The sequence below is a fragment of the Asterias amurensis genome, chromosome 6, assembly GCF_032118995.1.
Source record: "Asterias amurensis chromosome 6, ASM3211899v1".
Taxonomy (NCBI): Eukaryota; Metazoa; Echinodermata; class Asteroidea; order Forcipulatida; family Asteriidae; genus Asterias; species Asterias amurensis.
The window spans coordinates 22790412-22807540 of NC_092653.1; the positions used below are offsets into that span (position 1 = coordinate 22790412).

Consider the following 17129-nt stretch of genomic DNA (forward strand, 5'->3'; position numbering starts at 1 on the left):
GGCATAATGTCTGGTGAGAACATAGAGTAAGGACAGAGACTTGGTGAGAGCAGAAGTTGTTTTGCCAGAAATATTTGAGTAAAAAATAATTCAAGCTGGTGCGCCCTCAAGAGGTCTGAACACGGAAGCTAAACCAATATGGCGGCGCCCGCGTGTAAATTCGGTGAGCACATGATGGAGTCTCAGAAAATGACCAAGAAACAAGTGAAGTCGGTTATTTCTGATATTAAACAGCAGGAAAAATTGTTCCTTGGTAGCCGGGAAAATGCCAACTCTCTGGTAGAGCTACTTAGCCTTAGGAAAGTCCAGGTAAATAATAAGGCCCTTTTTCTTTCGTCCCCACACTACACAGCACAGATCTACGTTTACAAACGTAGTCAGTACAGTAGTAGTGCACTAGGGCAGAGGAATTAATTATTAAGTGTTGTGCCATAAAATATAGTAAATAGAAATAGATCTTCAGAACTTTCTTTCAAATCAGATCGAGACAAAATATCAATAAAACTGTCAATCATCAAAGACACTATAAAAATTAATGACCGCTTTAAATTTAATATACAACCAGATCATGGAGAAATTTTTATTAAATTAAATCAAACAATTGTGGACTAGTAGTACTAGTAATAGTAATACAACGATTTGAAACTTTGCATGGTGGAAGAAGGTAAGGTTTGCTTGCGTTAACACCATGTGAAAATCATGTGAAAATGAGATTTGAGAAGTGTTACTGCAAACATCACCTTATTAATGTTAGTATTGGAAGCTGTTTATAAATATTTATTTCTTGCATTGCAGTCTGACAACAAAGACATAGTAAGTGCCGCCTTGGGGAGCCTTGTGCATGTGTTCACCACTCTGTTCAACAGAGATGCCATGACATCCGGCAAACCACAGACGAAGCCTAAGGAGGAAAGCACAGAGACCACAGAGGCCAGTCCAGAAGAGCAGTACAAGGACTGGCTTCACAAGAGATACAAAGACTGCTTGAGATGTATTTCACGTTTGATAGAAGCCTTCACAGATGCCACTGCTGTTCAGGTGAGTTTGACCGGACTGATTTTTATAAGAGATGTTAAATTTGCATGGGGATAAAGAATATTAATTTTGATTGTTTACCCATCCACCAATGTGTGTAAGTACTGTATACTCAGTTCTTCCCCGAGTCCTGTGAAAAAGCATTACAGGCATGTTACTCGGGAGGGATTTGAACCCACGACCCTTGCAATTCTAGAGCAGTGTCTTACCAACAACTAGACTACCGAGGTTGCCCGTAGCTAGAGGCAGTTCGAATCCTATGTTTTGGCAGGGGTACCGCATCGATATACAGTGTAAGAGACTGATTTTTGTTTGACTATCCATTTAGTAGGGGGTCCAAAGTATGACTGGGCAGACGCCTTTGATCTTAGCGTAGGGCCAGTCAACTCTAAATGGGACAAGCTCAATTGGTGTTGTGTTTTCATTTGAATAAAATACCTCATTGTGTAATATCTTGTTAAAAAATTAATGTGATAATTATATTTTTCTATTTTCTTCCAATAGTATCGAAGTACATGTACACTTTCACTTAAACATCACATAAACATAAATGAAAAAGATCTTCTCTTTGCTTGTTCAAACCCATTTTGATTCTGGTCTTGTAAAACAAATTCTGGTCCAGCAAAAAATTTCAAGCTACATAACATGTACAAAAGAAGGGAGATTCAAAAGAAGCCATGCAGTCTTTTGGTCTTTTCCTAAGCCAGCAATAAAGTCCGTCAATTTCTCTCTTTCTATAAATGCCAGCAAGTAAACCAAAATATTTGACATATAAATAGATTGCGGTGCTTTGATTCTTTGGGAAAAAGATTTTTCCTCTGCTAATTTTTGTTCATTATTTTGGTCACAGGAATTAGCTCTGTGTAGTTTGATGAAACTGCTGCAGGTCGAGTCCAACCATCCATTGAAGAAGAGTGATGCAAAGCGATATGCATTCCCTGCCGATGTTCTAAATGTAAGTATATTATTTTCAATGGTGTTCAATAAAGAGGGCATTTCAGACCACAAGCCTATTACTGGCCTGGAATTAAATATAGATCATGGAGTTGATATCCTTTCAAAAGTTTCTCTAAAACTTTCTAAGATTTATCAATGGAAGTACCCTTAACCTAACCCTAACCCTTTTTGCTCCCTGCTGCAATGCTTAAGTATGTACTTTTCTTTATACTTTTATCTATAGACGATGTGACCTCTGACGTCACTCGAAAACCATACTATGATTCGCGCGCATACCGCCGGGCAAAACCTTTGTGTTCTGGCAGCCAGCTAGAAAGTGTATGCAATCTTACCATGACTACGCGTCTCTTTGCCCGGCGAAACATGACGTATACAGTGTTTTTCAACAGAGGGCGGTTTGAATGTAAACATAGGTCACATCATCTATAGACCATGTCAAACACCAATCTATGACCCTCCAGGCCTGATACTTCAAGGAGGCAACAAAGGCAATTGGCTCTATGCCCACTCATCATTGCCTTGGGGCCTTTGAAATTCTCCAGTAGAAACTTATAATTTCCTCATCGGGTGCCCTTTATCAAAGAGAAAATGCTTTGGTTCCTCTGCCCTTTCAAAAACGAAGCATACAGGCCTGACCCTCCTTTTAAATTTACTTTCTGTTTATAAACAGCATGTTGTACGGAAGCTCCTATCTAGGAGGCAAGACATGACAAAGCTCATTGCAAGATTTCAGGAATACTTGGAGTATGATGATGTCAGATTTTTCGTTCTCGCCCACATCAAATATCACATCACCAATTTAAATGAGGAGGTTGATAAAAAGGTAAGCATTACAAGAAGGCTCCTTTAAAGAAAGAGGTTAAAATAAAACATCATTTTCGTTTGGCAACTCACACCTGTTATCTCCATGTAATTTCTTTCCCAAACAGTGGACTTAATTGAATAATGCCCAAACATTTTTATGTAGTCAGTAACAATAAAATTGAGGTCTGAGTGTTTCTGTTTCTGTTTGGTTCCAGTTTTTGCCTAATTTCTATTTTCTAAAAAAATAAATTGTGATTGTGTATAGATTTTGCCTGTTTGTTGTTAATCCCATTTTTCTGTAAAAACTTTGTAAATTTGAATGTTGTCAACCTTTTGGTTGTTTTTATTCAGATTAAAATAAACCATTAACATATAATATATTTTCTGTTTCTAAAGGACCTCGTAATGTTCTGCACCAACATGTTCGCCCTTCTAGAAAAGCTGACGATGCCAACGTCTCAGGAGGACATCACTAACTTCCTCTGTAAACCTCCAGATGAAGATGCAGATGTTAAAGTTACATCCCTCAAGGTACACATGTACATGTACCCTCAAGTAGGCCTACCCTTAAGCCTTCTCAACAACCCCTAGCCTGAACATCTGACGTCACACTTTGTGGCTTGTGAATAACGCCAGAGACCGGCCTATATTAGACAATTTTAAAAACGACTCATTTGTGGTCCTGTAGCATGCACTGCAGTTGGTTGCCTCCAAGTTGTCTGTAAAAGTTGCCTCTTGTGACAAGGCCCTGAGTAATGATGTGTGCTTTGGTAGAATGATGTGTGCTTTGGTTAAATGTATTAGGTTTTAGTTGATGTTGTTGTAGACTTTAAACTACTAGCTTTTGAGTAGTGTTTAGACATCAAGGTACTGTCTGTATTTAGATGGTTTATTGATTCAAATCAATGATAAATTGCTTAATTATCCACAATATCCTCAATGTTCTTCAAATCAATGATAAATTGCTTAATTATCCACAATATCCTCTGCAGTTACACTGAAATTTTCCATGATTTGTTCTCTGTTCCAGGAACATCGGAAATTATTCAGTGATTCTTGGCTTGTATTCCTTGGACTTCCTCTTCCGCCGTCTGTCTACAAGAAGACGTTGGTTATTCTCCATGATGCCGTAATGCCACACATGACCAACCCACTTCTGCTGACAGACTTCCTAACGTTCTCCTACAATATTGGTCAGTATTTTCTCTTTTTGTTTGGTTTGTAACCTTTACAATCTCCCACAATTTTGGTTAGGTATTAATTTGTGATATTTTCTCTTGTTGTTGTTTTCTTAAAGACACTGGACACCTTTGGTAATTGTCAAAGACAAGTCTTCTCACTTTGTGTATCTCAAAGTTGAATCTGTTTTTGTTCATTATCTGCTGTTTTTCAGGAGGTGCAGTTAGTCTGTTGGCTCTCAATGGATTGTTTGTCCTCATCAGTCAGCACAATTTGTAAGTTTCAGCATGTTTGCTAATTTCTGTGTATTACACATGTATAACTTTAATCGTCCTACATTTTCTAGTGAGTTGACCAACCATTTGAAGCCATTTGATGTCAACTTTGGCTTGTCGTGGCCGAAGTGGCACACTGGACTCAAGCTCTGGTGCTTTTAATCAGTGTTGTTTGAGTCCCAGTCTTGACCCAAACCACACTTTCCTGTTGTTGTATTTTTATGTTTCACCATCTAGTGCTATCAGTGCTACAGATTGCCACAACAGAAATTGACAAAGGCTTGCAGTGGCCAGAATTCAAGTTCGAATTGAGCACAGCTAGTGGCTTCTCCAGTTAACCACTCTTATTGAAGCACTTTAGGCAATGGCTCTACTCTGTGAGGATGTGTGTACCTAAAAATGCTACTGTTGTGGCATATTGAGGTATGGGTTGGTTGTCTCAAGAAATATGCTGATGAATCTGTAGTAGGATGAAACACTGAAACCAACAGCTAGCTATAGTAACCTTCAAACCACCTGACTGTTTTTTGTTTTCATTGTATTGTGTGTTTTCCCAAATCTTAAACTCCTTTTTAGGGAATATCCGCAGTTCTACAAGAAGCTGTATGCATTGTTTGAACCCAGCATCTTCCATGTCAAGTTCCGAGCTCGATTTTTTCACCTTGCAGATTTATTCCTCAGCTCAACGTAAGTATTTCTTTTGCAACTCGATCAATACCTACATGTACTATGTTCAGTTTAACGTCTTATATGGCATATCCGAAATCTTTGCATTGCTGATTTGTATTTATACTGTTTCTGTTGTATATTTGTTTCCTGTTGTAAAGTTTGCACTGTATATTTTACACCAGTAGCTGTGCTAATAACATTCATACTTACCATTTGAATATTTGCCTTTTATATTTCATGCATTACCCGTGGTAAACCTTACAAATTGCTCGTTTTTATATCCTGTTGTAACATTTGCACTGTGTATTTGACACTGTGTATTATATATCACTGGACATTTGCATTGTATTTTGCATATAACCCGTGGTGAACCTTACAAATTGGTTATTTTTATGTATGCATCAATTGTATATTTTGCTTTATGTACACGATCCATTAACTGTCAAAAAAATTCTGTTATCTGTGCATTGATCATATTTTGTATGTACATGTTTGTTGCATTACCCATGATGGTAAACCTTGCAATTTGTTTTTTGCACAAATTGTATATTTTGTACTCAATGGGGTAACTGTTGTTATATCTGTGCATTAGTCATATATATTGCATTAATGATTATGTACCCATGGTTACTGTACAAATTTGCTGTTGTTTTATTTGTGTCATTTTGCACATTTTCATTTTACACATTTATTTTTTATTGCTGCCCTACATTTACACATTTAAACATAAGTTTGTCAATTAGATTCAAATTATGAGTAGTTCACAGTAATACATAGTAACTTAGGATATGAAAAAGTTGAAAGTTCACAATGATTTAGATAGTTACAGATATTAAGAAGTTTAAAGTAGGACAACAATTAGGTTAAGCTGAAGCAGAGGCTTTTGTGCCTTAACCTTATTGTGAATTGTAGGCCTATTATTTACCTGTGACAATGCATATAATTTGGCTCTTGTATTTTTATATTGTGTATTTTTACACTTTAAACCAGCTGTAAGACTGCAAAATACAAACATTTGCATCATACCAAATCAATAATGTGGTAACAAGAATATAACTTATATAATTTTGTCTAGGTATTTACCAGCTTATTTGGTGGCTGCCTGCGCAAAGCGTCTTTCTCGTCTAGCCCTCACAGCGCCCCCTGCTGGTCTGATGATGGTCATTCCCTTTGTCTGTAACCTACTTTTGAGACACAGGAGCTGTCGGGTTTTGATTCAGCGAACAGACGGTCCCTCAGGTAAATTATTACATTCTTTTGTTCATTTATTAATTATAAAATGCCTTTATGCTCAGTGGTGGACATAGTGGTTGGCTATGCCGTGCGGGTGATGCTTGTTCACATTTGTGGAGCGTGCCTAGCCTGACCTCCTGTCTTGGATCAGTCACACACGTACGAAGGCGTGACCTGGGGAAAGTAAAATCCAGGTCAGGTATCGTGGTGTGTCATGGTGTAGCGAATAAGAGAGCACTGGATTTAAACTCTGGTGTTTCTGATTAGCAGAATGTTGGTTCGAGTCCCAGTTGTGACACCTGTGTCCTTAAGCAAGCCACTTAACCATGATGCTTTGTCCTTTGAATGGGACGTAAAGCCATTGGTCCCGTGTGTTGTGTAACGCACCTAAAAGAACCCAGTGCACTTGTTGAAGAGAGAGCGGGTTCGCCCGGTGTTCCTGGTTTGACCGGCAGCATATTGTGCCACAGCACCTTGTAAACCATTGTATAGTGCTATGTAAAAGGAGTGAGTCTCTTAATTCAAAACGGAGTCCCACATACTTTGCAGGAAATACTGTATGTTAAGCGCCTTAAGGGTCACTGAGTAACGAATATTCACCCTATATAAGAAAACCACTATTTTTATTATCATACTGTCCAGTGTCAAGTTGTATTAAATCTGGTGTTTAATTCTTGTCTTAGAAATTGCGGATGATCCATACCTAATGGATGAGACAGACCCAGCAAAGAGCAAGGCTTTAGAAAGCTCCCTCTGGGAGTTGGAAACCCTCAAGTCACACTACCACCCCGGGGTCGCTACAGCTGCTTCCAAGATTGACAAACCCTTCCCTAAAGTAGAATGGGAGATCTCAGAGTACCTGGAGCTGTCTACAAGTGAGGTAGGTTGCACCATTGCATTTATAGGGTTGTCATGACTGATTTTTCCACTAGTATGTGGTTATTGGAATGAATGAATGTTTGCATAACTTAACCGTACACTTCTCTGCATAATTTTCGAAAGGGGAACTTTCTCATAAACAACGTTTCTGTCTGAACTTTTTCCCCAGTTTGTATGTTATGAGTTATGATCTTTGTTTCACTGCCTACTTTAAATAGATTTTCTAAATCTTTTTTTCTGCAACCTCCACCAACACATCTCAATGTTTCTGTTTCTTATAAATGTTTTATTGAGTTTTGTCTTCTCATCAGATGATTGACTGGGTGGTGAAGAAAAAGATGAAAACGGCTCACATGGAATATGAGCCTCCGAAAGGACTCATTGGCAAAAAAGATGACACTTCAAACTTCTTTGCCTACGACTAAAAGCAGTCAAGAAGAAATTGTGCTACAATATATAAAAACTGAACACTCTTCCTCACGGAGCATAAAAGTTATATTACCCTGATCATAGGGCTACCTACTTCATTCTTTCAAGAACTATCTCAGGATCAAGTATGCAGCCTGTGCTTCAATAACCTTACTTATGGCGATCGGAAGGGTCGGATTACTGAGAAGGTCTTCCACACAGTTCCGTCTAAGAAAGAAATCAGTTGACCCAAGTCGCGCGTTGTCGCATGTTTGAGTCTGGCTCTATGACTGACACGCCACACAACTCTATCCTGCATACAGCTGATTAGCTCCTCCTTGTTGATTACACCAGCGTCTTCAATCAGGGTCTTGAGCAGGGTCAGGGTCTGTCTAACCGGCAGTTATTTATTGCCTGTTTAATTATATGTAGGAGTAAGATGTCATCCTTCATAGGGGGACCTCTAGCTTTCTTTCTCATTTAGCAAGAACCACCACTAGGCTCTCATGTACCCCCAGGTGAATAATAACAATTAAATTTTTGGGGTCAGTCAATGGCAACAGTGTCACATGACTGGGATTCAAACCCAGGTTGTCCTGCAGACAGACAAGTTTAGTTGGCTAAACCCGAATGGATATTAATTTGGCAATTCAATGCACGAAAAAAGACACACTATGTGCACAGACTCTTCACTGTAGAGGACCATCAACATGATTTCCCTATGCTTGTACTTTTCCGTGTATGCAGTTTGAAAATGTATTCGCATACTCATTATCGCACCCAATATGATACCAAGCTATTTTCCCTTCCTTTTGGTACGTGTAGATGCCTCGAATGGTGCGAAAGCAAGATGAATGTATCATTACAAGGTTGTTTGTCAGCAAAAAGCACACTGCATGGTATTGTACATCGAGAAATTTAAAAGGTTTTGAAAACTGCAAATAATTCCGATCAGCATATTGTGTCTTCTGAGGATGGGGAAACTAAGAGCCTCTTGCTCCCGATGCTCGTTGAATATTCAGGAAAGGATCAAACAAACTTGCTCTTCTAGCAAAATGATAATAATTCATGGAAGGATTTGATAATAAATTTTCTAAACCGAATGGTTAATTTTGTTTGGAGATTGTTTTGTTTTGTGTGGTCTGTAACCTTACTCATTAATTATACAACAGAAATTTGATTTGGTAAAAGCAGACTAAAAAAAACTAACTCGATCTAGTCTGTGCAAGTCTAGAGAGTACTCAAGTTGTGACTAGTTAAAGTGCACAAGTTTGTTTTCTTTTCACCTTAAAAGCATTATACCAACTGGGACCAATGCTCTTCATGCAAATGATGATAATGCATGCAGAAAAGGATTTGATAATAGGCCTAATAAGTGAATTGTTAATTTGTTTAAAAATTTGTTTTGTTTTGGTGCCACAGAAACTTGGTTAATAATACTTTTTTTAGTTGAATGCATTCGAATGGTAACAAATGAACAGATCAGCAACACTAATTCTGGCCTGTAAGTTTGTTGTTGCAGCAACACATGTGCTCGTTAACTAACAATAATTAATGAAAACATTAATTTGTCTAGTTATTTTTATCTTTGAGGGCGCAAGCGTTTTCTCCACTGTTCATAATTCGCCAACAGAGGGGGCGATACAAATTGCCACATTTTTAGACGGATACCAAAAAACAGGTGGAGTTGTAACGTTAATTAATCGGTTGAGAACACTGGGTGCCTGTTTTCAATTATAAGGAGCTTTTTGCTGCACAAAATCTACGTCGTCGGCTAGAGTTATCTTGCAAAAATGGTCGTAAAAGAGACAGTTCGAGGGCTGGATGAGTGCAATGCTGTTATAGAGAAATACCAAGGGAAGGTTCCTCTGTTTATCCTCTTCTCTGGTGACAAAGATGCTGCCGGGACGAGCTGGTGTTCCGATTGTGTTGACGGTGAGCATTTTAATTTTAATTTATTCAATCAATGTCAACATGGACATGGTCAATGAGTTGACTCAATTGAGTGAAACTTTACATGCATACAATGCTGCAGTGGTGGTTGGGGAATATAAATAAAGAGCAAAAAGGGTTCCATTTTACTCAAAAGAATAAGAAATAAAAATAAGTGGAAAAAAGTAGTGGAAGGATGGACCACTTGGAATATTTTGTAAGGAGTCAAAACCTATGTACACTATTCTAAGAGATGTAAATTGTAATTTTGATTTAAATTAAATATCTCACTACTTTCCAAGCCTGTTAGGATCTGCTTGGATGGGGCCTTGCTCCTTGACCTTTGTAGGTGCAAAACTACAAACTACCACATTCTCAAAGGAATGTTGGCACTGTCTAATCGGGACTTAGGTAGATACAGTTTTTGTTTGTGGTTGTGAAAAATAACGCAAACAAGATTTTGCAGAACATACTTAGTGTGACTGTGATCATTAACAGAACAATGTACTTTGCTATTCTTTCCTCAGCTGAACCGGTTGTATTATCCTGCCTGGAATCGGCCCCTGAAGACACGGTCTTCATTTATTGCTCAGTTGGAGATCGACAGTTGTAAGTTTATACAAATATTTGAGAATTTTGTTGCTGTAATTGTTGATTAATTCACATTACTGATCTATGCTTTTATTTATAAAGTCGACGGACTAGAACCTGGTGTATATTTCCTGTGAATGTGAATGCAAAGTTGTTGCAGCTCTATTTTCTCTGCAAATGTTTTGCAAGAGTTGAGCAGCGGTCAACTGTTGTGATTTTTTAACTGTTCTCAACAGTACAATGCCATGTAAAAAATGCTTGGCAAGAGTCTCTGCTCATGAAAATTTACCTGCACCAAATTGGTACACTTTCTATTACCACTTTCCATTACAACATTTTGTTTAACCATATTTATATTGTCCAGATATACTTCATCTTACAGGTTTTGTTTTTCAAATTCTGTCCTATTCCATTTTATTGTTTTCGACTATAAACTAATTCTAGATCTTTGTTTTTCTTACACTTTCCATTACCACTTTCCATTACAACATTTTGTTTAACCATATTTATATTGTCCAGATATACTTCATCTTACAGGTTTTGTTTTTCAAATTCTGTCCTATTCCATTTTATTGTTTTCGACTATAAACTAATTCTAGATCTTTGTTTTTCTTACAGCTGGAAAAATTCTGAAAATGGCTTTCGGACAAACAACAAGCTAAAGTTAACTTCAATACCCACACTACTCAAATGGGGATCGGTAAGTATTATGTGTACAGATATTAAAGGGACACAGCAATGTTTTCTCTCTGTTGGTAAGGAAACCTCCATGAGGCAGGGACATGCATGCAACTTTTCAGCTGATCAGCTGGGATTTCCTCTCTTTCTTTTGTTGTACAAAAGTTGAGTGTCGGCTTGGCCATTTCCTCTTTTTGTAATTAGAAAGTTTCATTTCTGATGAGGGAAATGCAAATTTGTATTGGAACGTTGCGAAGGGCACAGACAATTGCTGTAGGCAGGACACAATGGGTTATTTTGAGGCCTGCAGTTTAAACTAGATTTAAATAAAAACCTTTTAGTCATTCAAACTGCTGTATCAAGAGTAATATTTTGTTCCATCATTTCTTTTGTTTTCAGTCGAGGCGGTTGGTTGAAGAAGATTGCAAGAAAGCGGACCTTGTCAAGATGTTGTTTGAAGATGATGATTAATTATGGAGTAGTTTATACCATGAGGCAGTTCCTGTTTGGTGGATACCTCTTACCATGGAGGTAGTGCTGTGACTAGAACTGGCTAGACTGATTGACTATAATTAAACGAATATAGATCCAGTTATAATGTATCGCGTACTAGTTAGATATGCACAGTCAACCTGAGGACCTACAACCAATGGGACAATAGGGCACCCAGTTGGGTGAAGGTCCCCAACCGGAAAGTTTGCACAAGGGACAATAGGAGGTCCACAATTGCAGGTGTTTATAATGCGTGTGGTTATGTGTGTGTGGCTGGCATCCCAAATTTCCAAAGATATTGCTCCCTAAACACCTAACCCCCATCTGCATAGCAAGGGGAGGAGGGACCCTGGGGTGCACATCTCCTCCCACCACACAATTTTCCAGTGCCCCCACGTCACCCCCATCCCCTCCCCAAAGAAAAAAAGATCGTGTAGTGCCTTCAAAAACAAGACAATTGTTTCCTCCGAAGTAGTGCACTTCATGACCCTCATCTTTGAAAAACTTTACCCCTGCGCCCCCACTGAGATGCAATGCCCCGCCTACGCCAGTGCTAACCCCCATCCCCTCGCATTTAAGCAATCCCAGGCTCAACCCTGGTCTACAAGATCTATTATGTAGAGCTGTACATTTAATGTTGATAACATTGTTTTCAAGCCTAACTGTAGTAAAGAATTTAGGAATTGAAGTGTACTACAAGCATGAGTACTACATGTATCTTAACTTTAATTAGAGCTGGCATTCTGTGCCGTGGGCAGCTCTGGCCAACTACATTAAAATCAAGGTATTTAAAAAGAAAGAGAAAAACAATGACCAGAACCATCCAGATCCTTCCAGTTCTAGCCAGTTCTTGCCAGAATTGAAGAGTTACGTGTGCACAGACAGATCTGTGGTGTAGTACCTTCATGACAATTGAGATCTAGGCAGTTTTAGCCAGGAGGGAGAACTTGTAGAACTGGTTTTAGCCAGTTTGATCAGAATTGCAATACATGTAATATCTTGTGATTGATTTTCAAGTGATGAGACTTCTATAAAGAGGATGTGTAATTTTGCCTTAATAAGTGTTGTATAGTCTTGGTCATCAAGACCGTACTAGTTCATAGAGGTTTGGCTTGTAAAGTCAGACCAACAGCTAAAAAAAACCATGACGCACTGTAGCTTTTTATGATACTTTATACCCTAACACTGCATGCATTAAAAAATAAGAAGATCTTATACACGTAGTAATTCCTTCCATTTCTTGTTGCTTTTGTTTGTGCTTACAGAGATAGATTTGTTTCTTTTTCGAACCTTAAAGGTGCACAATGTTTTTTGCAACTCATTATATACTTCTGTTACTTTGTTTTCATTTGTGGTAGCACAGGTCTTAAGGTCTTAGTCTGACATTCGTTAACATTTTATCTAGATAATTATGTATTAGAGAAAACTACAAAATAAAATATATTCTGATTTACAATCGAAACAAGAACTGAGTTTGAGTGACAATTTCTTTGCAGAGAACGTGACATTTTATTGTAACCAGTTTTAAGGCAGTTGGTCAATTTTTTATATTTTTTATATCAAGTTTACACCAAGTAACTTTCTGACCATGACTAATCATGTAGCGAACCTCTTATGGCAGCTTGTATACTTTTGGTAATTTTCAAAGACCTTTATTCTCACGTGTATCCCAATAAATGCATACAAATATCAAACTTGTGAAATTTGGACATCAAAAGTTGAAAGAAAACAATGAAATTAATAAAAAAAAACACTCTTTGTAGTTGCCCAGAATTATGTGCTTTCAGATGACTGAGAAAGGCTTTGTATGAATTAAGCCTTTCAATTATGTCCCAGACAGACTAACTTTACACTGTCTTGTCATTTGCATCATCACAGTTTAAACTAAATAATATCTTAAGACACACTAGTTAGTTATTCTTAAAATGAACTTATATTCTGCACACTAATGAAGGTGGAGTGTTATTGCTGTCTTGGGAGCAGACAAAATTTCCCGCCTTCCCCCCCCCCCCAGCCACCTCCCTAAAAATCGCAATAGTGCTCACATAAAAACAGAGAGACAACGAACAATCGACATACATGACATACCTGCGATGCCAAGACCCCCCCCCCCCCCACGATGCCAATGCCTCCGCTTCATGCTCAAAGTTTCACGGACAACATTTCCGTGACCGTAGAACACAAAATTCCTTCCGCGCATTGATGAAAAAGTGCGCCTCTACTGAGAAAACATTGGAAAGCGAAGGACAAACACAACTAAGTTTTCCCAAGTTATTTTATTTGGGTTACTTTTGAAGAAATAAATCTTCACTTTTATTAAAAATCTACATTTGTTTACTTTTTTAAAGAAAATAAACGCCTCGCGTAGAAATATAATCTTGAGTGAACGGTCCACCAAGGCATTTTCCTTGTTTTTTATTTGGTGTAATTATCACACGTTAGAACGGATGGAATGACCTTGCGACTCCTTCGGATTTCGCTATCCTAATTTACGGCAATTTTTCACAATTTTGCCAAATTTTGTCAAGCCATGGACTAAAGTGGACGCCTTAAATGATATAGACCAAATATAAACTGTTTGAAGCTGGAACTGGACGAGTAAAACGGCTAAATTTCGGAAGTGAAAATGCTGCACCATCTCACTTTTTCGCCCGAGTGCGTCCGCCAACCGCCACAGTGCCGGGAGAAAGTGAGACCGTACAGCTGTGGGCGAAGGCACTGGCTGCAGCAGCTGGGCGACGAAAGTTGTGCTGAAACTTGGAACAAATTTTGAGCAACAAGAGAGACAGTTTTACACCTGGCTGGCAGGAGAACATGGTCAAGCCTGACTAGGAGGGGGTGAGTCACCAAAAACGGTTCTTTTTAGAATCACCAGTAGTGTCGGTCATGTGTCGGTAGGGCAGACAAATCTCATGAGTATGAGAGATACTTTTCAATATTTTTTTTTACTGCAAATCTTAAGGGGGACAAGCACATGTTTAGCTCTGTGTTGGAAACCCTAGTTTAATTTGTCAATTTCAAACTGTTGTAGGATTCGCAACCAAATTTCTCTCAAACTGTATTTTTCATTCATGCTCGTATGTGGGTGAAATGAAAAAAAAATGAAGTAAAATGCTCGTGGGAAAAGCATTTATTTAGCAATGAGTTGTTTTCTCAAAAATGTAAGCACCAAACGAAAATTCTTTATGACAATGACAATTATTTGTATTCATTGGCAAGGTTTTGCACCAAAGTTACTGGATGAACTGCTTAAACGTATCTTGGGTCAAAAAGGAGAGCAATACATAATGCAATTAGACAGGTTTCGAAAGATTTTTAAAAGATAATTAAAAAGGAGGGTAAAAAACTAAACGGATACTGTCATTTGTTATAAAACTTGTGAAAAAATTGTGTTGAACTGTTAATAGCAGTGTTACAAGAGGTATATTTTGCCCAACGTGTGTATTATCCATACGCTTAATAATAATTTGTTGCCATGTTAGAATCATTCAGGGATACATTTTTGTTTAATTCTAACGCAAGTTGTAGCCATATATAGCCTGAATTGGAATGTGGTATGAATACTCAGCTATTGTTGAACTCGCAGTGGCAAACCTGTCACTCGCAACTGAACAATGATGCGGAAAGGTCGTGACCGGTTGTATGTCAATAGCTTCCATCAAACACACGCACTTCGCTCGGATCTGATGTAATTCATTGCATCATCAAAAGAAATAGTAATACAATTTTCAAAGGAGACGAGAAGAGGAAGAAAACTTCATTGATCTTCAACGCACTGTAACCGGATTATAGGTTCTATTGAATTAACTTTAAATGACTTTGGGAGACAGACAGCTAACTTTAGAACATTTTAGTTTGTTGTACGCAATGCGATGCAAAGGCAAATTCAACACCAACATTACTGACCAAAACAATCCACCACACGAACATTATTAGTTATATACATTTGACTTTAAATATAAATAAATGCTTCTAGGGAAGTTTTAATAACTGAAAAGTTAGTCTTTTTTTAAATTGAAGAAAGTAGTAATAGGATGGAAACAAATTATTTGGTGCTTAGCCCAATTAGCTTTTTTATAACTCAAGTTCCAAGTATAGTACTATAGAGTGAATGATTGAGATAACAGTTAAATTGGATGAACGTGTGCCTCCTGGAGAGGGAATGAATGATTGCTAAATGAGTTGATACACAAATTATTATGAAATAAATTAACAGAAAACAAATTACTTAAGAAGTAGAGTTATGAAGTAAATTAGATTAAAACAAATTAGGCTTACAGTTTTTAGTACAAATTAATTATTTCCACCTCATTTTCTTCTTCTGATGTCCTTTACTCAAGTTCATGCTGCCTTTCGTGGGTTCATAAAACCCATATCATCTTTCTTGGTTTTGGGATCATTAATGCAGAGTAGCCTATCCTTGTTCTGTGATCATGTCTCATTTTATACTCTTCACATAAGGAGATTATTCTGTGCGAATCAGGTATCCATGCACCTGTTTGCAATAAGGTGTTTTCGTACATAATGTTGAGAATTTGACAGTGGAATTGTATTGAATTTGTCAAGAGATTGTTTGTAAACTTTGGTGGTCTGCCATTGATGTCTTGAGGTCATGAAGACTCAGGTGGAAATTTCTCTCTCTGTGCTTTGTCATATAAACATAACTTTCTTCTTGTGTTGATTCCTACCTTGACATTGCTCTATCTGTATTTGCCACAATCTATTATCTTGAGGAAACTTTGGTGGTCTGCCATTGATGTCTTGGGGTCATGAAGACACAGTTGTCATTTTCTCTGTCTGCTCTCTTTGTCTTTATCAACATAACATATTCTTGTGTTGATGATTAAATTGACATTGTTCATGTCTGTATTTGCATCGATATGAATGATTCCTATTATCTAGTGAAGTCCACATAAAAGGATTTCAATACAACGGTAAGTAAACACATGAATCTGGTTTAAATTTAAAAACAAATTTCTGTCTTAATACTATATTATATCTTCTGCTTATATTTTAGTTTGTTAGTTTGTGGTGTTATATTTTAAAGAAAGTATTTTTATGGCAAGTTTAAGTAAGTTGTAAGTGAAAAAATCAATCTAATGTGGTTATTACTATGTGAAACAGCTTTTTATGGCTGTCCTTCTCACCTGGGGAGATCATGTCAACAGTCCCCCTCCAAACCTTTCTTCTTATTTCCTCATCTCAGAGAATCTCTCTGCCTGTGAATAATCTCCTTTTCTGTCATCTCAGGACAATTTATTTGTCTGGGATAAAACTAACTCGAGGTAAGTGTCTGTACATGTATACAGTGTAAGAAATATTTACAACTTCTTATGTCTTTAATAGTTAAGATTGTTGTAAGTTTAATGAGGTACATTAGGCATGGTAATTAAATACTATTGTTTGTTTTGTACTTAGTTTATAAAAGCTTGCATTTCTTTTTTGTTGTTGACACTTTCCTGTCTCATCCCACGTGGACACTCTTGTCCCATTTATGTAAGAAAGTTTATTTGCTGATATGTCAGCTTAGAAATCCATACTTCGTATAATTTTTTTCTATATATCTCTGACTCCTGAAATGGATCTCTTTTTCTATATTACACTTTTATGACAATCTATTTTGTCAGCAGCTCAAGGTAAGTTTCTGTACATGTTATGGGTATGGTAACCATGTCAGAAATATTAATTACTACCTGTTCTGTCTTAACATTCTGGTAACAGAGGTGTGCTCTGAGTGTATAAAACATTTATAGGGGTTTATACTTTTTGTAAGTAGTTAATAAGGTTCAAGTTTATTAGTATTGGCATTATTAATGAGTAAGTGTAGTCTGTTACAATTATTTGTTTTTATTGTAAGGTGCTTAATTCATTTTTAGTATGGAAAATGCGCGGTATATTATTATTTTTATTAGTCTGTGGTGCAAATTATTGGGTTTTTAAATGTCCCCCTTTATATACTTTTCCTTTCAACCTACCCCATTTGTCTCTTGTCTATGA

The 17129-nt window shown here is 37.4% G+C and overlaps 2 protein-coding genes across 2 annotated transcripts; both read left to right on the forward strand.

Moving 5' to 3' along the window:
* The first annotated feature begins 134 nt into the window (after positions 1-134).
* LOC139939074 (nucleolar complex protein 4 homolog) lies at positions 135-8537 on the forward strand. Its single transcript, XM_071934794.1, has 11 exons — positions 135-309; positions 796-1038; positions 1886-1990; positions 2663-2815; positions 3193-3327; positions 3827-3989; positions 4190-4250; positions 4827-4937; positions 5995-6158; positions 6836-7032; positions 7343-8537. The coding sequence occupies exons 1-11, from the start codon at positions 139-141 to the stop codon at positions 7454-7456; spliced, it is 1617 nt and encodes a 538-aa protein (XP_071790895.1). The 5' UTR covers positions 135-138; the 3' UTR covers positions 7457-8537.
* A 621-nt stretch (positions 8538-9158) lies between these two features.
* LOC139939075 (thioredoxin domain-containing protein 17-like) lies at positions 9159-12600 on the forward strand. The gene is made up of 4 exons (XM_071934797.1): positions 9159-9374; positions 9899-9980; positions 10581-10662; positions 11040-12600. Exons 1-4 carry the CDS (start codon positions 9233-9235, stop codon positions 11109-11111), a joined length of 378 nt encoding a protein of 125 aa, XP_071790898.1. The 5' UTR covers positions 9159-9232; the 3' UTR covers positions 11112-12600.
* The last annotated feature ends 4529 nt before the right edge of the window (positions 12601-17129 follow it).